The sequence below is a fragment of the Astatotilapia calliptera genome, chromosome 12, assembly GCF_964374335.1.
Source record: "Astatotilapia calliptera chromosome 12, fAstCal68.1, whole genome shotgun sequence".
NCBI lineage: Eukaryota > Metazoa > Chordata > Actinopteri > Cichliformes > Cichlidae > Astatotilapia > Astatotilapia calliptera.
Window position 1 is genome coordinate 3,596,159 of NC_137433.1, and position 27,372 is coordinate 3,623,530.

At 40.9% G+C, this 27,372-nt stretch overlaps 2 protein-coding genes across 9 annotated transcripts in view; one reads left to right on the top strand and one right to left on the bottom strand.

The window, feature by feature from the left end:
- Positions 1-5,060, top strand: part of LOC113033273 (uncharacterized) — a 27,393-nt gene extending 22,333 nt beyond the window's left edge. For 3 of the 4 annotated variants that reach the window (XM_026186915.2, XM_026186913.2, XM_026186916.2), the window contains exons 6-7: positions 2,749-2,982; positions 3,202-5,060. In XM_026186915.2, the coding sequence (XP_026042700.2) occupies positions 2,749-2,982; positions 3,202-3,861 (894 nt within the window). In that variant the 3' untranslated portion in view covers positions 3,862-5,060. The remainder of the gene's footprint in view (positions 1-2,748; positions 2,983-3,201) is intronic. The other variant, XM_026186914.2, reaches the window with a different exon arrangement.
- Positions 4,596-27,372, bottom strand: chfr (checkpoint with forkhead and ring finger domains, E3 ubiquitin protein ligase). Of its 5 annotated transcripts, none has more exons than XM_026186919.2 (18): positions 27,242-27,372; positions 22,417-22,561; positions 21,585-21,684; positions 19,593-19,702; positions 19,433-19,492; positions 18,824-19,012; positions 13,891-13,974; positions 13,596-13,743; positions 12,719-12,873; positions 12,380-12,542; positions 12,045-12,247; positions 10,004-10,120; positions 9,604-9,687; positions 8,905-8,975; positions 8,655-8,742; positions 8,462-8,569; positions 8,268-8,340; positions 4,596-7,439 (listed from the first exon to the last, which is right to left on the bottom strand). In XM_026186919.2, exons 2-18 carry the CDS (start codon positions 22,517-22,519, stop codon positions 7,397-7,399), a joined length of 1,899 nt encoding a protein of 632 aa, XP_026042704.1. In that variant the 5' UTR covers positions 22,520-22,561; positions 27,242-27,372; the 3' UTR covers positions 4,596-7,396. The 5 variants fall into 5 exon arrangements, with proteins under 5 accessions (XP_026042704.1, XP_026042705.1, XP_080164799.1 ...); XM_026186920.2 differs by lacking the exon at positions 27,242-27,372 and adding an exon at positions 23,420-23,604 and having other exon boundaries at positions 18,854-19,012; XM_080308673.1 differs by lacking the exon at positions 27,242-27,372 and adding an exon at positions 23,420-23,604.

Genomic DNA, 27,372 nt, shown 5'->3' on the forward strand with positions numbered 1-27,372 from the left:
GAGCTGCATGTCTCACTCTATAGTTAACATGTTAAAGTTCATGACCGTACACTTAGAAAAAGACTGGACAAGTATGACTTAATTGGAAGTGTTGCCAGAAGAAAATCTTTAACTCTGCAATAGCCGAGACTGCTGGGGCTTCCCATGATGCACGAGTGTTTCTTCTTCACTCTGCGTGCTACACACCTAATCATTGGTTATTATTAATCTCTGGCTCTCTTCCACAGTATGTCTTTTGTCCGGTCTCCCTCTCCTCACCTCCATCCGATCTCATCAGATGGCTGCCCCTCTCTGAGCCTGGTTCTGCTGGAGGTTTCTTCCTGTTAAAAGGGAGCTTTTTCTTTCCACTATCGCCAAGTGCTTGCTCGCAGAGGGCCATCTGATTGTTGGACTTTTCCCTGTGTTATTGTAGGGTCTTTACCATAATGTATAAAGAGCCTTGAGGCGACTGTTGTTGTGATTTGGCGGTGTGTGTATATAAGTGAAACTGAATTGAATTCAAAAGAACATGGCAGCACAGTGTCGGTTTGCAAATTTGCGTCTGAACGAACCACAAGATTTGTGGAAGAATGTCCTTTAGACAGATGAGACCAAAGTGAAGACGTTTGGCTGTAAGGACAGAACCACATTTGGTGAAAACCAAACACATCAGCACAAACACCTCATGCCAGCTGTCAGCACGATGGTGGACGGGCGATGATTTGGGCTTGTTTTGCAGCTACAGGGCACCTTGCAGTCAACTGTTAGCTCCTCTGTAGGCCATCTGTCTGACCTCTCAAGCTTGGCCCAGATTGTGTCATGCAACAGGACAAAGATCCCAAGCATGCTTGATGAAATGTACCAAATCTGATGACCGCTTATTGTCAAACCCATCGTTTTTGTTTATGTGAATTAGGTGTAAAACTAATTCCCATCCATTTAATTTAACATGCTACTGACATGGCTCTGGGGGAAAAACAAATGATGTGGATGTAGTCTTATATCATAGAGTGGAAAGTGAAATTGTGTGTTCAATCTCAAGGTCACACTCTGCGTGGGTGATCTTGTTGCTTTGAGGAAATGATCCCTGAATCAGTGAACATCAGAGGTGGCGGGGCATTCAGTGCTTTGAACTGACCTAGTGTTGCAATGGCACATGAGGATAATTAAAAGATAGGACATGTGTTGGGGAAGCAATAGTTCAATCAGGCATTTTTTTCTTGCTGCTCTTTTGTATTCTCAGAATAAGAGTTGGCATAAAACAGCTTTGGCAGCTTTTTGAAGGGCTGGCAAGCTTTTCTGCAGCCTAGGCTAATGGAGTATTATCTTCCGAGCCAGATTCCCAGCTCCAATTGTGTGTGTGTTTGTGTGTTGGTGTGTGTCATGCACGCTTTGACGCACAGTGTGTGTGGTCTGCCTGTGTGTGTCCTCGGTGCATGTAAATACGGTTTAGAAAATGTTGCAAAATTCATCTTCTCGGTGTCAGTGCCAGGTACGCTTCCAGGTTGGCGTGGTACTTCCTGTGTTACACACGATGCCCTGAGCCGTAAACCCCCTTTTGATAAATTTTCGCTGCAAAAGACCCTTTCCGAGAAGAGCTTCGATTTAGCAGTACAGCGATGAGAAGATTGGAAAACGTTGCTGTAGGCAGGGCTGATGAGATCAAGGCAGAGAAAGTCTGGATCAAAACGGTCTGGTACATTCCTCGCCGTCTGAAAATCAACAGACTTTATTCGGCTTGTTCCATTTTCTAGGGAGTACGTCAAACTTTTCCAAATATCCCTAAATGGTCCCCAGTCTCACCTTTGGAACTACAGTGTATAAGTGCACTGAGTTCTTGCCTCATCTTTCAAGACTAAAAGTTCCTATTGTGTTCTCAGGCTTTGGCGTGGAAAAGAACATTTTATATAAACCCCTAGCTAATTCTTGTCTAGACAAAGCTAGCTGCTAGTGACTCTGAGGGACGGATTATCGCTCTCTGATGAGTGCAACTCCCAAGACATTATAAAGCGATCTCCACACATCCAGGTTGTCGATATTTAGCCTCTTAAGCTCAAGTGAAATGACCTATATGAGGCTCTGACTCCTAAAATGCTTCTTTGTTTTGGTCCCGGAGTGTAAACGACCCACAGTAATAGCTGTGCTTCAGCAATACCACAGATGTCTCTAAAATTGTTCCAAAGCCTGCGCTGTTCTCTCGACAGTTTTAATATACTTAATAATGATGAGATTTGTACGTGAGCCACACATGCTCAGCTGGCTGGCTGTGTGACAGAGCTAGGCTAATCAGAACACTTCCTTTGTTAATCCGTTAATGTGGTACACAGGAAAGTCTGTGGGGAGATATTCAGGTGAGGAGGAAATGCAGCAGGTGCAACCAGCAGACAGTTGTTCCTAATGTTCACACCTGAGGGAATACATTGTTGCACAGAGATGCTATTTGCTGATTTGGCAGCAGTTTAAGTGCAGCACAGTAGAGAATACTTTGTTTGTTTGAGATTTAACTATTTGGTTTTCTGCTCTTACAATATTCCTACTGGTGTCTTAATTTGGTTATTACATATACACATCTGCTGCACTCTCCTTGGTGCCTGAATATTTTTTCTTCTTTCTTTCTTCTTTCGTGATGAGGTAGTGCTTCTGTTTTTGACCCATGCTTGACTCAGTAAAAGCTGCCTAAGATATTAAAGATTGTAGCTGCATTTTTCCTATCATGTGATGTTTTCACCTGCATGTAGCTTCTTATACTTTGCTACGTGTATCTTTCAGCAGCGGGAGAGGTTTCTGCGACACAGTGACACTGGTCCTGTAGGCGATTGGCCGTCACCACTAGAATCCTCCACCTCACCTGGATCCAGATCAGTCAAGGATGGCAACGGCTGTGCCAGGCCGAGGGCGTGGAGTGTCCGCACCTTCCAGGACTTCCTCCCTCCTTTGCCACAGCTTCATAAGAAGTGGTGCAGCTGGAACTCCACCAGTCCCTTCACCAAGCTGGTGGACAGCGTCAGTACTACAATCATTACATACAAAATAAAATGAAGCTACTTGAATGGTCAGATTCTACCAACAGACTACGTAAAATATGATTTGGATGAACTGACCCTTGAAGAATGTTCATGAAATGTAAAATGAGCAGTTTAGGAAAACTTTGTGTGAACTAGCAGGATTTTTCCATCACCAGTTGGTTAAATTAAAGTCTGTTAATTGTGAATATCATTCCAGACTCCATCCAGTTTGGTTGCTAACTGCAGAGGTGGCGACAGCAGGAAGGTTTTCTCTGATGTTCACCTGGAAGGCAAGGCAGATACCAGCACAGCCTCAGACTCATCCATCAGCAATGCCTCCTATCCCCTCACGCAGCCTGCCCAAAGACAGCGGCGCCTCAACTCCACCAGCAACCTGCGACGTCCTCGGTTCACAGGGACGTGTTTTGGCCTCCTCTCAGCGACAGCAGACCTGGCGAAGGCCCCGGGCTCCTCCTCCTCAGAGCCCGTCTCTAGAGCCTCTTCCTCCCCTCAGTGTCAAATTGAGAGTGGCCACGCTCGAGATTTCCCAAGCGAGGGTGATCACATCAGCGTGCCTGTGTTTGCCATCTCTGAGGAAGAGGACCGGCAGCCTCTGGTCCCAGCCGAACACCTGGAGCAGACCTCCGCATCCGCTTTGCTCAACGGGCTGGTTACAGGGACATGGGAAGGCAAGGCGCCTGTTCTAGGAAGCACCAACCTCGGCTCCCAGAGGCCCAGAGCAGAGTGGAGGCTTTGGGGAAGCCAGGTGTCAGGAGGGGTCGGTTCACTCTCTTCCAGCAAGTCGAACGCAGTCGACAGCAGCCAGCCATCTCTCAGTGTGTCCACAGGGCTGTGCAGTGTGACCAACCAGATGTGACACGATGGTGATGAACAGGGACTCTGGTGGGCCAGTTCTGCATTTCTGAACTCTTAGTGTCACTGGGATACATCTCACTTACTCCTTTAATTTCCAAAATCAACTCTTACAGAATTGCATCTCCTGTAGCTTCCTGTTGGTATACACGCATATTATTCTCACTGTAGTTTTTCTATTTTTATAAAGTTTGTTGTTTCGCACCTTTCAGTGAGTTGTAACTCCAACCACGGCACTGTTTTCAGTAGCTCTGTCATTGTGGATTTTCTTCTTCCTGTGCCAGCCTTTTGCTTTCTTTTTTTTGATCTTCTTCATGGGGACGCTTCTTTAGTACATCGTAGCAAATACTTAGTTGCATATTACCTAAAAGTGTTCCACACAGCATAGATAATACATTTATATTAATGCTACAACAGTTCAGGCATTCAGTATGTACCCCTAAGACTGATGCTGGATTATAAAAGGGAAATCAAAATAAAAGCATATTAAGTACCAATATACACCATTACATAGCATAAAGACAGAACTAGCATTCACAATAGTATTTAAAAAAAGTCAGTATGAATAAATGTAAAGTTTTAATAAAGGCAAAATCATTTGCAGCTTGTGTTGTTGATTAACTCAGAGCTACACAGAGTAAAAACTTGTTTGAAACCATTCAAAGTCAGAATGAAGATTTGCACTGAAATCACATGTTCAAAGGTTACAGAAACTCAAAGTTAACAAAAGCAAGTCAGTTTTTCTTTCAGGTATCATTTTTTTTAATGGTAAAGATTAACAGCAAAATCAGATCCATACGCATTTTTCAAAGACAATTGTAGAATACAACAGTGTGAAGAGACTTCTCATAATGAAAACCAAACACTTTCTGCATGTGCCAAGTGCTGCTCACACTAGCAGTTGATTATAGTCCAGACTAATTGTTCAAATAGTGCATTGCAAATAGTTTTTAGGCATCCGAAAATTCGTTCATCTCTCGCACCGACAGATGTGCAGCTCTTAGCTGATGTTACTGTGACAGATGCCTGTTTGTTCCCACTTTCCTGGGAGCAGTGCTGAGGTAGAATGAAACCTGCCTCTTCCATACTGCTGAGCAGCTTGGTCCAGACTTTTGCACACAAAGTGAGTAAATATTTGCCTTAGTATACAACATAACAATCATTCCCCCCAAACACACACCATTCAAGGGAGAATGCAAAGCACTTCTCCAAAGTCCTCTAATACTAATTCCTGATTGGAGCGGCTTGGGACTGTTGTTGGCTTAGGGTCCCCAGATCTCCTGTAGGGAATAATTAAAACTCAGCCACTCTATCAGGGGATCGACCGGGCTTGTGCTGAGGGCCTGAGCTGCTGAGGAATGCTAACGTAGACGCACCATAACCGAGGGGGTAAAAGAAAGGACAAGAAACACCTAAACCACTAACGTAACAAATTCAAATCAGGAGCTCAGGCAGAGGCCAGGGAAACGCCCCATTCACAATTCAATTTTTCTATCAGTACGCTAATGGAAACCTGATGATTCCCAAACGACACGTTTCATCCACATTAACCGCAGAAAATGTTAATCTTAATAAACCACACTCGAGCAACTGGTTCAAATTATCAAGGAGATTTTTTTCTTGGCTACTGCATTTCTCCTTCACATCTCAGTCTGGAATGGAAGTTTTCATGATTACTCATCAGAGTTTATGAGCCTTACTTATATCCCATACACTGGATACAGACAGTTTTCCCATGATGCTCGATATAATCCAGCAAAATAAAAATGAGCCGACAATATGTGCAAAGATTCTCAGCAGTAAAAAATAAACACTAAGATTTTTTTTAGACTCAGTACGTTTTTGTTTTCTCTTCAAGTCAACTAAAATACTACATAAATGTAGAAAAACAATACCACCAGTGAACTCACACAAAATGTACTGGATGACAGCTAACACCTGCTTTAACAGCTTCTACATCATCCTCCAGCACTTTCTACAGTGACTCTAGGTAAAAGTCAACTAACAGACTACTCCTTCATCCTTGTATTTAAATATAAGGCCCCTATGAGTGTGCACGCTTAAATCTGGCCACACTAAATAAGGCCATAAGAGGCTGATTTGTCAACCTTTACAGTAGACATCAAAAGTTCTCTGTGCATGTTTGCATGCGTTTCTGACACTTGGGTGATGATGAACAAATGGTCACTGGATTCAATAGGACTTAACAGAATTTTGAACCACCAAACATGGTTATACTGCAAATGAAACAAAAACCAGCAGCTTTCTGTACCTGAGGAAAGAACCAGAGAAAAACTGGACAAAATCCAACAAAGTCAACTAAGGTAAGCCTTAATAACACGTAGCTGCAATCACTGCAAATGACAACTTTACAACAGAATGCACTGTTGTGTTTGTATTGGCACAACTGTTCAGTAACTACATGCTGCAGGAGCAGTATGTCAAACCTCCATGCTACTAAAGATTTAACTATTACTAGCTGCTTGGAGTGCAATCTATTTTTCCCTCTGTTCTACGCAACCGTGCATTTCATCACAGATTAGCCCTTCCCACGCATCTCTCGCCAGGCGCTCCTCCTACTATACTTTAATCACTTTGGAGATGATTATCCAGAGCAAAAGCACACAACAGAGGCCTCCAGGCCCTCTGGCAGTGTTACAACTCAATGATCCCCTACCCACAGACAAAGTCCTACACAGATATCACATGGGATTACAAATCTACACCATTATGTGAAAGCTGCTTATACATGGCTTTTCACCTTTGCCTGGGAACAGACTAATGCCCTTGTGAAAAAGACCCTTGGAGGTTGTGCATTTACATTTAATAATATTGTTTAAATTCAGCAGTTTTGGTTCTCTTGGCCCAATAAACATGATACAATTTCTGTTACTTAACACTACTCATCATTGTTTCCCCCTAATGACATCAACATATTTTCATCAGCATCATGTTGCAGGAAGCTCTGGATTCTACACCGAGTAAGAGAGCTAATGAACATCAATACACATAAGGGCTATTAAGCCTCAACTTACCCAGGCTAAGGGGGTACATAGAAAGCGCTTGTAAGCATGTATGGCTCTAATCCATACAGATTGCCTTATTCGCATTATTTTTTTGTTGCACATGCTGGAGGACAGATTTATTAGGGAGAACCTAATTACTTCACCTTACAAATAAATGAACTGCTCAGGCAAATAATAGCTGATTACCCGCTTATGGCAGATAATGTAAGAAAAACAGATGAGAATTTAAATGGCAGCATTGTGTAAATTATCTATTAAGGTCTTCACTCCGAGAAGCAGCGTCACACATTTCTGAACTCTGCAATTAATTCTATATGAATGTGCATAGTGTTACTGAAGAGACACCCTTGCCACTGCTGTACATAGAGACTTGATTGTAATATCTGACTGGGATTATTGCATAAAGCGGTTAGCAACAATGGATGCAAAAAGTGATTGTGCCTCCTCGAATGTACGAGATGTTCAGTTATGTCAATTTGACACGGCTGAGGGAAGACGAGCCACGCTGCTGCTTCAGCTCTTGAAACGCGTCTGCTCACAGATGTGGTTGAATTTCCTGAAATTAAAATAAAGAGGGGGGAAAAGTGGTGTAAGATTTGCTTGTAAAGGCAAATGTCAAATGAGGTGAGAGGAACTAAAACAAGCTGGCACAGATCTTTAAAACATGAAGAATTATCTGGCAGTTTATACAAGGACTCCACCTAGTGGCAAGAGGAGTGAAAAACACCACGGTGTCTTGGAGCTCTAATGTTTTAATCGAGTGTAACGCACCGTTATACATCTTAACGCCATATTGAGAAACACTGCTACGTCTGCTAGACAGCCTGTAACAACACCATCAGGATCACTCAAAGATGCCACCATCTCCCAGCGTTTCCAACTGCACTAGAGCTGGGGTCATTAATCTGAGTTTCTGGGATAATTATCTTGTTATTTTAGGCAAATGGGACACTATTTTGTCAAGTGAATGCATTGTGCTTCCATATATTTATTACTAAAATAAATAAGTACTTGGCATTAGAGTATTAGTACCTAACCAAGCTGTAACTATTCAAAATAAGCGTATAAATGCATAGAAGCTGATCTGAAACGGCAAACAAACTCAATTTGCATAACGTTATCCATTTGACGTCCAATATACAATTATCATTATGCATGCATATCATATCAAATAGAAAAGCGGGGCACATATTAGTGTTACAGTGCATTTGCTTTGGGTTGCTGTGTGCAGTTGGGCTCCTTGGCATTATAATGATGACAACAATGACGGGCTTGCACTTCTTGCTGGTCAGCAGCTTTTTTTAATTAGATCTACTGACAGCAAGAAAAAATCTAAATGGCATTACATTACATAGTGTCAGCAACTTCAGTTTCACTGACTTACGCTGCATGATGCGCCTTCACCTGCGTGCGGCAGTTACGTCCCCAGTAACAGTCTGGACGAGACGTTACAGTAGCTGAAGACAGAATATTTAATGAGGTTAGTACAGCAAAGGTTTAGATATATTTTAAAAAAAAAAAAAAAAAAAAAGGAGCACTTGAACTTTTGTCACAAATTATTTAGTAGGATTTTCTGACCTGGCAATTCAGATGAAGGGATGTTCTGTCTGTATTTGTAGGCCAGCTCCTTGAAGGCTCGCAGGCCACAGCAGAAACACAGGATGGCGTTTGCAGAGATACGACAATCTGAGAGAAGATCGAGTGTTATTGCTCTGATTCTAAACAGCACTGTGTACAGTGCATCTGCAGCACTCACTTTCAGTGGACTCACCTGTCAGAAGGTAGTTTCCTTGCTGTAAACCCTGCAAAGAGTCCTTCAGCAGATCTTTCCAAGACTGCCCCCTGGAGGATAAGTAGTTCTGGTGGAAGGATGGAAAGAGTACATGCTGACATACAGGTCACAGGTTGTAAGATGACTGCATTTATTTGGTGCTTTACACCACTGCATTAACTATTGCACTGGAAATAAGTGGTCAACGAAAATACTGACTCATAAAACAATGGATACAAGTCCATCTTACCCGGAGGACCTCTGATTCGTAGTTATTGTTGTTCAGCGCACCATCCAGGCATTTGTCAGTCAGGTTGAGGTCTGAAAAAATGCAAAGTGGATTTTAATTGTCAACATAATAATAACACTAATGAATTAGCTGATTCACAGTTCTCAGACCATTTCAAATTTTAATTTCAGAGTAAAAACAACAAACAGTTTTTGGAGAGTTTTTTTAAATGTGTTAAAAAGACAACAGTTGACAACAAAAAGGCTTTGAATGGGAATGAGTGCTGTTTTTCTTAAGGTAATGAATTTCAGATACTGTTCATCTGCTGCAAATACTGTGTTTTTACAGTATTGTGTAAAGCTCTTTAGGAGTAGTGCTTTATCTCAACTGTTTAGCTGCTACAGTACTGTACTTAATGAACTCTTATTATTGAAAAACATACCAGTTATAGTTTAATGCCTCTAATAATATTAATAATAATACATTTTCAGAGTGTTAGATCATACACTGTATTCACCATAAAATAATGCTACGTCTAGTGTTTAGGGTTTTTGTAAACATAGTTCATATAATAGGAAAAAAGAAAAATACAAATATTGGATTTGGGCACTATTCAGGATTCAGTCCTTTCAATTAGAGGCCAAAACAAATCCCACAAGGGTGAAGGTTTACAGTGAACACAGGATATCCTGGAGCTATTTCGCTCAAACAGATACATACCACAGAATCGAGCCAGACAGCCCTGACAACCGATCCTCTGGCAACCCCAGTACATATGACAGAAAGGTCGTTGGCACAGCACACCTGCCAAAACACCACAAATCATCCATCTAAGGTGCAAAAAAATCTATTTATAGATATGATATGACTCACAAATTTGGAATTTATCCATCAGTCGATTCTATATAGAATACATACCACAAGGCTACATAAACAGAGCAGCCTTACACAGTCCACTGTGCACCGGCTTACAGTCTTGTATTATCTGACATGATCTCTTTGCATTTCACTATAGTTGCATGCAAATTTCTGAGTGACAGTCAAATTGTAGTCAATCATATTCAGTCAACGCAGACGTTACATTTCAGCAGACGGACTAACAGGTGTTGATGCCACTCACATTGTTGAGCAATAACCTGCTGGTTGCCGAGCTCGGCCCGTCTGTCTGGCATTGGCTGGAGGCAGCAGGTGCATATGAGATGGCAGCCCTGAGGGGGGCAGCGGTACTCCTGAGGAGCTGCAGGCAGGAAAGAAGTGTTGGACAAGAGCCAAGATGCAAAGATGTGTTAGCAAATCAGGAGAAATGTTGCTGTTGTGCTAAAGGGGGCTTTAACATGCACTGTCTGACCACACAATCATTCTTGTTTAACGCGTTTGGTGTTAGAGTGCCAACCACAAAGACGCCTATTTATTAGGGGTGCAACGATACACAAAATTCACGGTTCGGTTCGGTTCGATACTTTGGTGTCACGGTTCGATATTTTTTCGATACAAAAAAATGTTCATGCCTTTTTAATTTGTCATTTATTAAAATTATAAATATATATTTTAACTCAAAAGTACAGTTTTTAAATTTAACCCTAACCCTTGTGCGTGTTTTTTATTTTGACAGCGAATGCGCACCTGCGGACCACTTATGTGCAGCCCTGGTTATTTAGCTCGTCATATTGCAGCCACAGAAATTATTTTGTCCATGAAACCATGAAGCTGCACTTTCTTTTTGCCTTATAGTCTGATTTGTCATAACTTCTCCGTTTTGTGGTAAGCTTTTCTTTGGCTGTCACTTCTTCACCCTGACCTGTCTTATTTGGCTCAGCAGAACTAAAATATATATCCTGCTGCTTTTACAGACGCACTCACATAAGCTCAGCGATTCTCTGCGCGATCAACCTCTCACATGTTTAAGCTGCGGGAGATTTCACTTGTCATGTTTGCATAGTAAGCTAACGATTGATAAGACGATGTCAGAGGAATTGGTGCACAAATTATCATCACTCACAGATCAGTGCTGTCGCTCTCTATACACAGTTCGCGCGATTGCAAAGTGAAAGCAAAAAAACAAGCGCAAATTCAAACGCAACTTCAATATGTCACATATTGACAGTGGCTCACCGATGCCAATGACATAATTACCCAGCTACATTTCCGAAAGAATGCAAAAGCATTGACATATATTTTTCCTTCCTACAATAGCCCGACGGGCAGGGCAGAGAAAGATTTTGGTAGCCCGACTGAAAAAATCGCTAGCTCCAGGACGTCAGGCTAGCGATATTGCGAGCCCTGTATCTGATTGAGGAATCACTCATCTTTGGAAAAGAGAGTTTATTACAGAGAAATGTCTCTTTCCAAAATAAAAGCTATACTATCCGCTTCTTCTGGGCTATATTCTCAGCAGCATAAGGAGAATCATGTGCTAACAGCTGTCTAAGTGACTCGGCTAAAGTTAGTAGCATGCTTGTTGTTTTTGTCTTTGCACTAGGATGATGTCGGCGTAAATGTGCAGTCATATTCGTTGTGTTCCCACTAGTGCTTTCAGGTTAATCTCGTTGAAATGACCTTAACGCCACAACACGGCAAATCTCCGTTAACGAGCTAACTGCGCTAACACACTAGCTCCCACCAATGTAATTGAGCATTGCATGGCACATCCAACATACTGTTTTACTTTAGTCCATGACTCACTTACCTTCAGGGTCATACGTCACATGAAAACCAAAATAATTCCAAATGCCAGATCTGAATGAGGGTGGGGGAGGTCCATGTTGCAAGGAGAGCTTAACTTCTGTCTTGCTAGCTTGCCCTGCGCTCTTCCTTCTGACGATGCTGTCTGTGTTGAGCGCTCAGTGGATCTGCGCTCGACAGTGCAGCCTAGGCGGAGTAGTCGAACGCAGATTCACTGAGCGCTCAACACAGACAGCATCGTCAGAAGGAAAGTTGATAAAATAAATTACAAATGTTGTATTGTTCGATACATATGCGTACCGAACCGAAAGCACTGTATCGAACGGTTCAATATCGATACGAATATCGTTGCACCCCTACTATTTATGCCACTATTTACAGAAAAACAGACACAGTGGTGACACGACGGCATCTATAGCTGAGCAATAGCAGTTATTTTATTACATTTCCTAAAATCTTTGATTTTTCCTCTAACTTACACTCATTATTATTATCCGAGGATGTTGAGGGCATCTCTGCTGAGGCCTTTGCAGCCGCCTCCTCGCTAACTGGGTTGGGAGGTGGAGGCATAGGCTGTAGACTTGGCAGACCGGGGAACCAGTAGCTTGAGCTCGAAGCAAAGAGGAGCTGGTTCACATCACTCCTGTAGCCAGGACACTGTCTGCACATCACCAGAGGCTGACTGGAGACAAGGAGCCATCACAATAAGATTTTGTTCGCTACAACACCTATCTAAAATGATTTTACAGAAAAATATGATTTGACACAACAGAAGAAACAAAACTACATGTCAGGTTTATTACTGATTTATTACCTGATATCTGAGGAGTCACTGTCATTATCAGACAGCTCAAAGAGGTAATCTGAACTGCCCTCTTCATCAGAGAAAGAGCGCTCAACTTTTGGCTGCAACATGTCCTGAGTTATCTTGTTACGGCTGTCCATGCTTTTCAGGTCGTCCTCGCTGCGACACTTTTCTGTGGGACAGTTTGTTTAGAATGAGCTCATTAAGGAAATCAAGTAAAGTTAAGTGCGCCGATCTCTCGTGTTTCATCAATGGTACACAAAAAGACAAAAATCTGTGCAGGTTTACAGTGGCTGAGGGCAAAGAGCAAAATAAGACTTAAAAAAAAGGGGGGTCCACTGTGCACACCTGGATGCTGGATGAGGTAGGCCTCTACCAGGTTGTTGAGAATGTGGTTTTTATGAATCCTCTCCACAGGGCAGCGGCAGGTGGGGCAAAGGGAAGAGCGTTCCATCCAGCCAGAATAGCAGGCAGCACAGAAGACATGCATGCAAGGCTGCAAACTACAGGAAAAAAAGAAAAAACCAAACCCACACCTTTATTGGCATAGGATCAGACATTCCCAACAGCTGGAAGCTGCTAAACAGCTGGAAGCTGCAAAGAGATTAACCAGGTTCTACCATTTAATAATGATCCTAGTCATTGCTCCATGAGCATTGCTGGAGGTGAGGTAAATGAGGAAGCACCCTGGTGAGACTTTCTACTTGGTTCCCACCATACTGCTCACTCACATCACTCTAAACACCTTGGACCAGGCACATAAAGGACTATTTCTACCGCCAATAGAAAGTATAGCTACCTGCTATCTACATGCAACTACTTTCATATCGCTGCAAACGACTACCATAGCTGCACTACACCTAGACAGGGTAATTTGCACCGTGCGGGTTTTACAGCTCCATCCAATGGCTTCATTTAGGGAAATGTGACCACCTGTTATTGTTCTTGGTTTCTACCTAAAGGCAGAAATTATAGCGATCTCATGCACACTGAGATACTGTTCAATTGTAATGGAAAGCGACTGAAATTGAGTAGTCTAGTTAAGTACCAGTAGAAAAGAGGCTAAAGCGAGCGACAGGTCAACACCCTGTGTGCTTTGTTTCAAGCTTGTTAGAATTGCACAAACACTATTTTTGCCACATATACTGTTGGGCAGAAGCAGACACCTTCTTTTTATTTTTATTGTAACTTAAACATGAAAGGAAAAAGAAATAAATCAGGTCACCTGACACAGTCATGTAGCAGGTCCTGGCAGATAACACATGTCAAGCTTTCCTCCATCTTATCCGTCTTAGTCCCTTCTACTGGTGGTTTTGAGGAACTAACCACTTCTGGCCTTGAGCTGCATGGCACACCTAATTCATAAGATTTATCTGTAAACACAGTAGGTGCACATTATAAATCAGAACACACACAAAGCGTGAGATTAAAATGAAATGTGGCTTGGAACATGATGGCTCTGACAAAATCAGAGAAGTTAAGGGAATCTAGTTTAATCTCAAAGTAACATATTCATTAACCATCATCGGTTTTCCTCCTCTTGCTTGTTGGCTCCAGGTTTTCTGTTTCTTCCTCCTGTGTAGTGGTTGGATCGTTAGCTTGGCCTAATGAGACAAAAGAACAACAGTTGTGGGTCAAATAATGACTTCAATGCTCTAAACTACTTGTTTTTAATAGATAACAGATTACAACATTTTCCAATTAAGTTTAGTCTGGTCTAAATTTATTGGATCAACCAATACATGACTATCCATCCATCTCTCTCTCTTTATTTTTTAGTGCAAGTGGAACATGAAAATTATACTGTAGACCGTTTTACAGCTGTATTTTAAATAATCCCACAAACTTTCAAGGATAAACAAAAGCAAACTACCAGACATTCAGTCAACTGTGGTTCAAGCAAATAAATAATACATAAATAAACAAATACAAATTCTGAGAAACACAAGAGCCGTATTATATAAACGAGGTGGCCAGTGAGGCTCGTATATGGATCAGCTGTGCTACTTGACCAGAAACCTGATGTGGTAGCAAAGTATGACACCAGTGTCCAGTTTACTAAATCCATTTATTTTTGACGTAAGCATTGTTCTGTAATGTTGCCGAGATCACATTTGCAGTTAAGTGCATTTAGTGGTGGTGAGCGCGACTTTATGTGTTTGTAGGAGTCTTTAATCCCATCAAACTTCAGACACGCTGGTCGGCACTGCAGCTCTATGTTAAGACACTTATCAACTCCAAGTGCTCTAACCTACAACAAACGTGTCATGCTGAAAAAATAAACAGCACTTACTTACCAACCTGTTGGAAACAAATGATACCAACCTGGCTTTTTGTGAAACTTTCAGACTGTTCTCTTTTTAAAATCACGTTTATTCATTTTAAATCAGGTAAGTTATTTTGAGTGTGAACACAAGGTACCAGCAGCCCAGCTGTCTAAGCTGGTGTAAGATAAGGAACATTTACTTAGTTTGAATTAAAAAAATAAAATAAAGTCATATTGTGAGGTTCTATTGAGCAGACAGTGTCACTTGGTAATCTGTGACCAGCTAACATGGTTGTGTGTCACGAATAATGAGCAGGTGTTAAACAGCTGAGGGTGTACAAGATGTATGCAGGTAACACAAGTGTTTCCATGGAGCTGATCTGTTAGCCTAACCTGATATGACCAACTATTCCAGCCACGTGATTGGTTCAGCATGGTATTATTCTCATTGGCCTTTTGTGTTCTGGCAAAACATGGATGAAATGACTTCTATTGACCATGTATCATAACTCTGCTGAGGATAGCTTCTTTTACCATAATCATCTTTGTTTATTTACTGCAGAGAGTGACTGTAAAGAAAATGGCACCGTACCAGCAGAGTACTCTGAACCTAAGATTTCAAGATTGAGAAACAAATCAATACACAAAGCAGATGAAAGCAGACAGAAATGGCAGTTAAACACCGGGCCAGATATAATCAATAATGACCAGCTGGACACGTGCCAAACAATAAAGCTGAATTAGCGTAAAGTTCAGTATTGATCAGCTGTAAATCATCTTCTTCCCTCACTAACTGTAATCAGAGTTTCAAAAAGCAGCACAGAGTCCTCACAGCTCACTGTCTGCTCCTCTACAGCAGTTAATCATCCGTCACACTGTCAAAACACATGAGCTGGTGGTACCAATTTATGTCAGAACAATTACATTATTATTATTCTCAATATTCATTTCTACAACTATATTTTACTAAACACCTGCAATATTATAATTTTTTAAAGCAATAACAACCAGACTTTAGACAGCTAAAACAAACTACACAGGGACTATATTAATATAACCTATTTGGTGGCTGCCTTCCAGATAGGGCTGCCACGATTTGTCGACTAGTCACGATTACGTCGACTATCAAAATCGTCGACGACTGATTTAATAGTCGACGTGTCGTTTGAAGCTTTGTAAGATCGCAAAAGACGCAGGAATAATAGCAGGATTTAAGAGTGTAATAACGGACTGAAACAGAAGATGGCAGCACAGCATGTACAAGGATGTCAGCTGCCGTTAAACCCCGAAGAAGAAGAAGCAGCTGTGTCCCAGAATTCATAGCGCGGCCCAGCTTAGTTTCCAACAATGGCGGTAGCTAGTTAGTTTTAATATTACTCTTATTATTCTTTCTGGGTCACAAAATAAACGTTTAACATATTTTCAGGCGAGAATGTAGCTGTGTAAACCTCAAATATCGGCTCAGTTTCAGGACACCACATATTTTCAAAAGCGCTCCGACGTTTTCGGAGACGTCTGTTACCCACTAGCTCGATAGCTAGCCGGGGGCTAGGTCACTAGCGCCGTGAGAACACCGGACTCCCGGCAAATTGTTTTCAAACCCACCGCCGTCTTTCGCGACTCAGGTTAAATATATATGAGTCACTTAGATAAATTAAAAATGTTGTTGTTTGGCTTTTTTTTTTTTTTGTATTTTATTTGTTCCTGAGTAAATCGGTTTGGCTGAGATTAAAGTTATAGTTTTTACACAGCTGAATGAACGTCAAGCAGACAGCTGATTATCAGAAGTGTGAGATGCTGGAGAATATACTCCGGTGTCCTGTTATATTTTAGATAGCAAGGAGTTTATTAAACTTCACCGAAACAATCTGCAAATTTCATTAAAATTGAATAAACTATCATCTTGTCTTTATTTTTAGTTAGCACCTTAAAAGCTTAAAGCTGTAAGCTAATGATAGTTATATAAGAGCAGATGCTGCTGGTGCAATAAGCTGTAGTTTTACGTCCAGTGGATGATGATCTGATTAGTCGACTAATCACATAAATAATCGGTGACTAGTCGACTATCAAAATAATCGTTTGTGGCAGCCCTACTTCCAGAGGAATTAGAGAAATTGGGAAAATGGGAATGCCAGTTTTAGTCCACGTTTATTGGACTCTCTCCATCAAAGAGCTGAAGCTACATGTGGAACAAAAGCAGGAGAAAACTGCTCACATTGCTCTGCTCAGAAGTACAGAAAGCCACCAAATAGCATCTCTACTGCTCAGCAATTAACACATATTTTACTTGTCTCATCTGGAGAAAATAGTATTGTTGTCTTTCTAAGGAGTTCCCTGCAACAAACTTCTGAGAGCCATGACCACAGAACACTATTCCCACCAAAGCAATCTAAAGATCCTGTAGTTAGTCCATGCAGCAGGCACAAGGGGCTTTGTATACCTCAAATGCAGAGTGTACCGGGGATTTATCTGAAACACACTTTTATTAAACGCTGCCATTTTTCCTAATAGAGATGCACCGATTGACCAATTTTCAGTGTTCTGAGTCAGACCAACCGGCTGGTCACCCTCCCATATATCAGATGCTCAACACACACTCACAGCAGCCACAAGCTAACATGTAGCTAGCATGGAAGCTCTTCAACGTGACTGAAAACATGAAGTTTGGTAAAGCATGAAAATATTCTTAACAGCAACCCTGATCAGACGCTGAAATCACCTTCCCTCATTAACATGGAAATTTAAAAACACGCTAACAAGAATAAAGTGGCTAAAGGTAAAAATATCTCCAGCTCAAAGCCACAAACCAGTATGAGCCTTCAGTATGAAAAAAAGCAGTTAGAAGTAGAAAACTGTGACGAGTGGAAAGAAGAACAAGGCTGATGTTATAAACATACTAGAAAATGATGTGAGAACATGGCATTCGTCGTTTTTTATGAATCTGTTGCACCTGTGTTTGGTTGGTAAGGTAAATTATATCAGATTCAGGCAGGTATAGCAGCTCATCTCCATTTAATTATCTGTCCCTCCTTCCAGTAGCAGAAGCTTTCACTGTAGCTGTTTGAGTGAGAGAAAATCTCGTAACTTACTGCAGTTTAGGGGAATTTATAAAGTGCACCTATAATTTCTAATTAACTGGTCATGTGTAAACAGCCTGATGTCTTATTCTAAATTCCTCACATTAGCCCTTTTAATATTTTACAGTGTAGAAATGTTGTAATTGATGACCCATCCTGTGAGATCAATTAGATACATTTCCTGAAACACCAACACAAAGACTGTCCTCCAGCTTTACTGATCTCACTTGGAGTAAATACAAAGCAAAAAGAATAGAATTTCAACTTCAATACTTATATATCACTGATAAACCATTTCTGAGGTCATGGGGGGTTATTATTTATTAAAAGATAACTACAAACATGTGAATGTGGTGCTTTTTGTTTTGTCAGAAGTTGCAACACTTGAGTTTCTCATCTTAATGTTCTTTGATTTAAAGCTGAAATATTTTGAAACAGCGTTCCATCAGTTTCTTTATGCACCAAAACCGGTCAGAGAGACTCTGCACTTGTTTTTAACACCAAATCCAAACAAGTAACCGGAGCAAATGAGAAAATTAAAATAAGAAGACAGCGCAGTGAGTGAATGAGTAGGCGAGGCAACGTGTCCCACTGCAGTGAGTGTGTCAGCTTGCTGTCTGACAGAAGAGTGGGCGAGAAAGCGCAGGTGCTATCAGTGTTCAGTGCTGTGTCAAATCTGTATTTAGGTATTGTAATATTTCAGAAAAAAATGCTTTTTGTGTTTGGCCCTGGAGCAGGTCATCTATTAATCGGAAGGTTGGTGGTTCGACCGCTGGCTGCTAAAGTCTGCATGCCAGAGCATATCCTTGGGAAGGCTGCTCCTGGATCATCACAATGTTAGCTAGAAAGCACTTGGACATACAAAGGAGTGCTTGTGTGAATGAAGCATGTTGTATAAAGAGCTCAAGTGTTCAAGTAGAGTAGAAACATGCTATATAAGAAGCGGCCCATTTATCATTTCATTCAAAAGACGTGGCTGTTAACTCTTTTTCTATTTGAAGACGTAAAGTAATTTAGAGAAGCTCCAAACGGTAAATGTACATAATGTAAGACTTTAAAGAGTGATTTTTAATCTTATGAATACTCCCCGCTGTCCTTTTGCACACCAACCTTTTAAAAGTGCGTGAGTAGAGAACCCACCAGTCACAGGAGAGCCTGTGGTTGCCATGGCACCAGAAGAGTAAGCAGTCTCAATACAGAAGTGTGAAGCAGAGGTAGAGGGTTGAGGTTCCTCCTGAGTTGCATCCCGAGGAGCCTTTGAGAGCATTACAGGCTCTACAGAGAGGGCCATCTCTGAACCTGGAAGAGGAGGAGGACGGCTGTGGGCTGAAGTCTGAGTACAGAGTGGGAGATGACTAACAAAACAAACAGAAGTAAAGATCTACAGAGTTCAGCCACAACATTAAAATCACAGACAGATGAAGTGACTCGTTTTGATCGTGTTGCTTTTGTGTAATATGCTGCTGGTGAACAGTAGCCCATTCCATTCATGTAACTAAGTGGCATGTACCACCCACCAAGCACTGATACCGACCAGCTCTGGACACCACAGGACACTTTAAGGACAGGCAGGGCTCCCAGAAACTGAGTGTGTTTTGGTAGCACAAAGGGGTACCTTCACAACATTAGCCAGGTGGTTTTAATGTTGTGTGTTGTGGCTGGTTTGTGTAATTAGCTCCTTTTGACAAATTAACTGTGGGGAACTACTCAGGTACTCACCATAATTGTGTTGTGAAGCGGTTTGATCCAGTTTGATGGAGTGGTAAACATAGGCGATGTCTACAGGGTGGCAAGAGCACACAGCGTACGCGTTTTTGTCTTCATATACACACATACAAAATAATATATCATTGTTATAGTTCACAAATTCAAAACTCACTTTGTTCAGGTTCACTTTTCCTGTACACAAAGTAGATGACATCGCCATTCTGCAGCATGTGAGTTTGTTTCTTGACCAGTTTGGACATGTTGATCACTGTGCCATTAGTGCTACGGACAGACAGACATGATATTTAACTATACTGCTTATACTAGGGCTGCTCAATTAATCGAATTTTAATCACGATTACGATCTGGGCTTTCAACGATCATTAAAAATGACTGAGCCGATTATTAGCCCCTCCCTCGTGCTTTCCTCTCGCGCTGCTCCGTGTGACAAATCGAGCGCACCTCTCTGCGTTTCGAACACGTGTCACAACAATTAAGAGCAGCGGTCTCCAACCTTTTTTGCGCCACGGACCGGTTTATGCCCGACAATATTTTCATGGACCGGCCTTTAAGGTGTCGCGGATAAATACAACAAAATAAAACTAGTACCGGTACCGAAAAAAATTAGATTTATTCATAACACACGTGAAAAGACCCAGGAAAACGGAGTTAACGATAAAAACGATAACAAAATAACGCTGAAAACCCTGAAAACCATACATTTCACACCTGAGCCTCAACTCTCGCGGCCCGGTACCAAACGACTCACGGACCGGTACCGGTCCGAGGCCCGGGGGTTGGGGACCGCTGATTAAGAGGACCCGAGGGAAGCTCGGAAAGCTAAGCAGAAGTTATTTGGAGAGGAGAGTGACTGCTGTTGGTTGAAAAGAGAGGTAAAAAACTTCAGTGGTGTGGAAACATTATGGGTTGGCGGAGTCAGACGTGGGTCAAGTAGACATAGTGTGTAAACTTTGCTACGGTGTCGTAGCTGCACCACAGAGCAACACTGCAAAGTTCACTAAACATAGATGTTTACATTTTTCATTGATTTCTTATATTGCAAACATTTGCACTGTTATCAGTATTTGCACACTATTTTATATATATTTTTGACAATCTTTAAAGTCATTATTCAATACATTGTTATTGTTAAATATCGTCAAATAATCGAGATCTCAATATCAGTGAAAATAATCGTGATTATCATTTTTGCCATAATAGAGCAGCCCTAGCTTATACGTCTGCTTTACAAAGGGGCATTATGAACAAATACGAACTAATGCTCACCATGTCCCACTTAAATATTCAGTGTGTGAACTGTCCATTTTTGTACTAGGTAGTGAAGATGTGCATTTTTTTGCAGCGGGGGAAAAAAACTGATCCAGCAGAGTGATATTGTGGTCATATTGTATCAATACAGGCCTCCGTATATCAACACTTTATTAAATGAATTGAAAAATCTCTGGGAATAGAACAAGCAGTCATCTCATGTGCCACTATCCAAACAAACTTACATTAAATCAGCTCAACTGAAAAATCAACACTCTTATCTTGACAAAACTGCCTCCTAATAAACAACAGTTTTTGATTCCAAGGCGATTACACAGGTCACCTGATAAAAGGCAACCTTTCTGCAAACAGTCACAGTCTGACTTGTACTGACTGCAGTCACTCTCAGACAGACTGTCAAAAGTTTGCAAACAACTGCGGTCTAATTTATAAATGCCTACATGTTGCCATCAGTCTGAATGAGTCTTTGTTAATGAGCACATCTCGAGGGGACTCGATTCAGCTGGCTGCCAGCTGCTTGTATTCCTATAAAACAGGAAGGTGGCTTAATATATTGTTTAAAATCGCAAAATCCATAATAGGCTAGCAAGTTACGATGCTCTCAGATTAATGGAAAAAAGTGAATGACTGAAAAGGAGCTTTAAAGTGTATGCGTCTCCTTTTTCTTTTCCCTCTATCTCAGTAGGACATTCTCAACCTGGTGGTACACGTTTCTGATAACTCCCAGTGTCTTTTCAACCAACTTCTTCTAAGAGTTTTATTTCTACTCAACGGTGCAGCAGAGAGCTTATTATTTTTTATAATGATATTCAGTTTGGCCCACTGGGAAAACAAGCAAATGATATGAGTGGTACAAAAGTTCAGCCTGGAGTACCTCATGTCTTCAAGCCACACCAGCCCTGAGCTTTCATCTTTCACAATCTTGCAGTGCTCCCCTGAGACAAGTTTATTCGCTGGAAAGGAAAGATAACATCCTGGAAACAAAAAAATGAAAATTGCTATCATGAAAATATAGAAATTCCTAGTTTTTCTGCTTTTAAAAGCCCATCTCGAGAGAACATTATAGGTTATAAAAGGCACCTGTAAACCATTACAGCACAAACATATTTTTAAATCCCCCTCCACCAAACATTCTATAACAATGCTTCATTAATCCAATACTATCTATATTGAGTTTTTAATCTTTAGCCAAATTTAAGCCTTTAAAAACATCGCATGTTATACCTGAAATTGTGCTGCTGTGACATTTTTAAATCATTCACTGCCCAGACATAAGCAAACTAATTAAACCTAGCAGTTTTGCATTGCAAAAAGGCAGACCCCCAAAAAGCACTCGACAACAAAAGCAGACACAGGGGGAATTATAGACCTAACCTTTTCTTTAGTAAAAACCCAAACAAAAAAAAAATCTACTTAATATTCTGCACGCATGTTCTCGATGGATGTCTTTTGTTCTCATCACAAGGGCCTGTCTAAGTTTGGTTCACTAAAAGAAAGCTTTGTGTTTTCAAGGGGGAGGTTTCAAAAGCTCCAGACACTGACAGCAACGTCTGCGCTCCTGACAGGACTGTCATTTGTTAATAGGCATCAGAAAATTAAGCGTTTCAAAACAAAAGGAGATAAAAACAAAGCAAAACAAACAAAAAAAATGCATTGAATTTAATGCCAATCGTTTCTCGTTCCCAAACACAGTCAAACTTAACCACCTTTTTTTCTGCCAACCGTGCATTCACTGTTGAACAGCATCACAGTTTCACTGGAGTCCACTTTGACAAGCTTCCCCCACGCTCGTCCTCTCCTACTGTCCATGTCCCAGGATGCGTTGTTGTGTTTCTTCCCCCCACCCTTTTTCTACAGAAGTTAAGAGAAAACAAGTTTCACTTTGGCGTTTTTTCAGGGGATTTCCTAGAAACATGGTAGCAGAGAGAAAGTGAAATTAAATTTCTGCCTATGATAAAATTACAAAGCTCTTTAATTTCTTCGTCACTCACACCAACTATTAACAGTTAACAAGAAGCAAATGCTTACATTTAAAAACACTGGTGTTCTTATAGACACTAATAATAATTAGAAATTATTTTTTTCAGATTAACACACAAGAGCCATACGTCAACCCAGCATTTATTTTACTAAGCTTGTTTTTTTGGGTTTTTTTTTTAATATTTTATCATTACTTTTTAAGCCGAATAATTCTTCGAACTGTGTTTATGAAGTCCTGTTAAACATATCTAGTTTTAAACATCATGTTTACGTGTAGGATGAGTTTACAAACAGACTAAACACGTTAGTGCAGAAATGCACATTATTACATCAGCGAAGCTACATTAAACTGAACGAATCTCTCATGAAGTTTGGTACGAAATGATGGGGGGGGGAAGACCCCCCCTAACGACACTGGGCTTAGCTTGACATACGTGAGTTTGCCTGCTACATAGCTAAACTACTAGCTGACTATGCTCTGCTACATGTTAGGGGGGGAAAGGTTATTTCAACTGTCAGCTATCAAGGTGACAACTTCTTAAATACGAGGTGCGGCGAGTTACCAACACACACGTATACACACACAACTTCAATAATAAGCTAACGCGACTGCTAACATTAGCAGCCGTTCATATTTTGCGACCAAGACAAAAACGGTAGTTCTTCGGTGCGAGTACTAGCAATGTCTGTAACGTCGTTTATATGTCGTGTCGGAAACGGTTTCCCTACCGTCAAAAGCTTAGTTTGTTATCCCAGAAGCTGCGTGAAAACAAGCTTCTCCCGTTCATGTTCCAACTAGCTTCAGGCACAAGATGCACTTCCTGCCCAGCTTTGGGTTGACCGTCATCAGCTGATGGAGGAGGGGCACGTCGTGGATTCACTGGGTTCAACTTCCCACAGACTGCGCGTCTCCTCTGGTATCAATACGACACCAAGTAAAAACAGGGCCAGTATTTCCAATACAGATACTTTACTTTTATTATATAAAGGCAGCTTATGTAGGTGAGAGCAGCGTGTCACGATTTAGGAGGCGAATTATCATCAATTTGCAAATTCTGAACACATTTTAATGACCACCAAGTCCCTGCGATTTTTTTCTATCCCACAATTCTTGGTTAACACAACAAAACACATCTTTCAGCTTTTCATGGGTTTGAAACCGAGATTTTTTAGAGAGCTGGAATACAAATGGTAATGTAAATATTTTTGATTGTTTAAGTTACTGTAGGCTATAAATAAAACAGATGTAACAATCAACACAAAAAGGCTCATTTGAGGCTTATTTTTCCTTTCCAAAAAAAAACAAAACAAAAAACCAGAAGGCTGTTTTGATGAAAAGTATTGATCCTAGTATTGATCTGACACCAATACCAGCGGTGGTATCTATAGAATCAATATTTGGATTGATCTGCCCACCTCTGGGTTCTAGATGAGATACTCCCACTCCCCCCCCCCCCCCCCCCTTATACGCACACTTAGAGCTGAAGCACCTGGCTGTCCTCCACTGCTGACAGGTAACGATGAGGAGGTAGATAAAGTACTCCAGACATTTCTGGTCTTCCAAAGTTGAATGCTGCAGGCTTGAGTAATGAAAATGTTCCAGCTCGACTCTAAATTTAATTTTTGCAAACCAAATGTCTTGGCTTCGTACCGCCGCACCTGTACATGCTCAAATACTGGACTGTCAGAAATACATGAATCAATATGGATTTGTGGGCCTTTGTGTTTCACTTAGTTCCAGCAGATATTTCCAGTAAGTAAATCTGTTTATTCCATTCAGTCCTTAAAGTTTTCAAAACAATAACTGGGATTTGAAGAGGGGCTGGTGATAAGCTCCAAAAGAGCTTCACAGCGGACTTTGTAGCGAGGTTATTTTGTTGTTAACAACACAGGAACAGTCTCTGCATGAATATGCAAAACCTATCCCTCAAGCTATTATAAACAAGACAGCATGACAGACAAAAATATTTTCCCCATTAAAATTAAAAGGCTGTTAAATTTCCTGAGTCCCCACATGAAGTATTTTTTTGCATGCCTTTGTGTTTTGCCTTATAGAGCTGTCATATTTTGCTGCATCACCAGCTTGTAAACATCCCAGAATCAGCAAAACCTCAGCCAATTCTTTATGTCACTCACTAAATAGATTTAGATATGTTTTTGCACACTGACACATTTTTCCTGCTAAATTTGACCTCTGTGCACACCACAGTGGATTTTAAATCAAACACTCAACATCCTTTTAGCTTTAATTCAAGCCTTTAAGAAAGGTTTGCATTTGAGACCATTTATATACAGTCTCTAATTTTCAGAGGCTCAAAATTATCTGGAAATCTCACAGGAAATTTCCAGTGAACTCTGATATCCAAACAGATCTGGATGCAAGTGAGACAAATTATCCTATCAGAGAGATGATAAAACCTTTAGCAGTGGCTAAATATACAAAATACTATAGAAAGCAGAAATGCATTGGCCAGCTCAGCAACACTGAAAGGGCTGAAAGACTGCAAAGAAATGTAATGGATGAAACTCCTTCATGATATTTAGCCAAATGAGGAACTCTCTGAAGAAGGCAGGTGCACACTGTCAAAGTCTACAATCCAGAAAGTGGCTTCACGAATTTGAATACAGAGAGTTTACTATGAGATGCAAATACCTGGTTCCACTGAAAAAACAAACATCTGAAATAGGCTGCACAGCTGTCAGGCATGGTGGAGTCAGTGTTATAACATGGGCATGTTTGACTGCAAGTGGAACCAAGTCACTAGTGTCTACTGATAATCCGAGTGCTCTGAAATGTACAGGGCTCTACGCTCTGCTCAGATTCAAACAAATGATTCAGATACTGTTCACCTGCTGTAAGAGGTTCTTTTAGGTCTCCCACTTATTCTTTTTGTCCTCCACTTGTCCAGTCTAGTAAGGACACACTATGGCTAACATCTCTTTGGAAATCACCTTGTTGGTGAACAAGGCAAAAACATAATTTTGTGTATTTATTTTTCATAGATCCAACTAAAGAAATGGGGACAAATATGTTTGCAGCATCCTGGTAGCAAAGTGTCTAAAGACAGAAAAGAACTGGTTGTCTGTCATGTGTAAACACAACAGTGGTTCAAGAACTAGATAAACAAAAACACCCCTCCGACAATGATCAGGAACAAGGACTGGACTGAAAAGGAGCATAAAAGCAGCCATTGTCCAAAGAAAAACTTTGATCTTTAAAAACGTGGAGTAAGAAATAATACAAAAAATATAAAGAACTTGGAGGTGGCTCAAGACTTTTTCACAGCACCATTTGAACAAACTTAATGATGACACTACTTCTACACTACAACAAGCATATCTTTCTTCAAACACAGTAAAAAACTTTTTTTTCCTTTATTCTTCAACATACTTTGAGAGTTCGAGAGGGTAATTAATGCAAAGAAAAATGTAGGTTCTTCTGCCTTTGCACCATTTTAATGCAACTTAAATGTGTCATACAATGCTTGGATCTCAAGTAAAATGTCTATGGTATACTTATAACTGTTTATGTGGTATCAAATAAGTCTGTGAATGCTTTAAGTTACCTGTAACATGCAGGACCAACATTTTGTAGTCAGGAAAAACAGTCCCCAACATTTAAAACTCAATCCACCAAATGGTTCGCGCATCTTTCCTGGTAACACGACAAGGCTCCATTTCAAGCTCCTAAAACTCTTAAGGTTCCTTAAAGATGTGCTGGGAATTAATTGCACAGATATATTTCCACACAGTTTTGGGAACTAAATGAATTTTACTGTACTGTAATGTGACCTATATTAAGACATGACTCACCTGCACCAGTTTTCTGTGTTTCGTATGTAGCAAATACTATTACATTAATGCATTTGAAAGTTAGGAGTAGTTGCTCATCCACTCCAGTTAGATGCAAATAGTTATGCAACTACAGATGCACAGTTATTAAATGTACATTTACTTTGTCTTGATAGGAAATCACAGTGCTTCTAGTCGCTTTTCACACTGCAACGACTAATATAATTTAATATAATATAGGATTCCAGTCCCGTTACAAGTGGGCTGATTCTTCTTGGTTAAAAAAGACCAAGGTGTCTCTGTAAAAGCAAACGAGTCCTTAATGAAGGACTAATCTCAGCAAACCTCCATCTACTCTGTGCCAATGTATTATTAATGGGCAGGCGGCAGGATGGTGAGCGCAGGGCCCTCTCCTCACTAGCGCATTCATTCCTCGCTGCTCCATATCTGCTAGAGAAACTGCGCAGTGCGCACGTGCTGGAACACACGCGTGTTGTGCACACACGCGCAAACAAAGGTGTGCCATCTATTAAGAAACATTTTTAAGGGAGATTATTAACCTATTAGATGGCATTCAGTGGAGAACGCGAAACCTCTACAGATCCCCTGATATAGTCACAACATCAAATTGAAGGCAGCTTATTGAATCCCATGCGCACGCTCACGTCAATCAGCATTTCCTAATTGGATCAAAGATTACTTGTGGCAGCTGCATGAAACATCAAACGAGTAATTAAATGAAATAATGAGAAAATAAACCTTAATGTTGCCAAGTGGGAATGGAGGCGAGCTGAAGAACGTGATTTGGCTGTGTTCTCTGAAATTATCTCTCTCCGGCTCGGGCTAATTGCTGGAGGATGTCCTCTTAACTAAGTGTGAAAGGCTGTGTC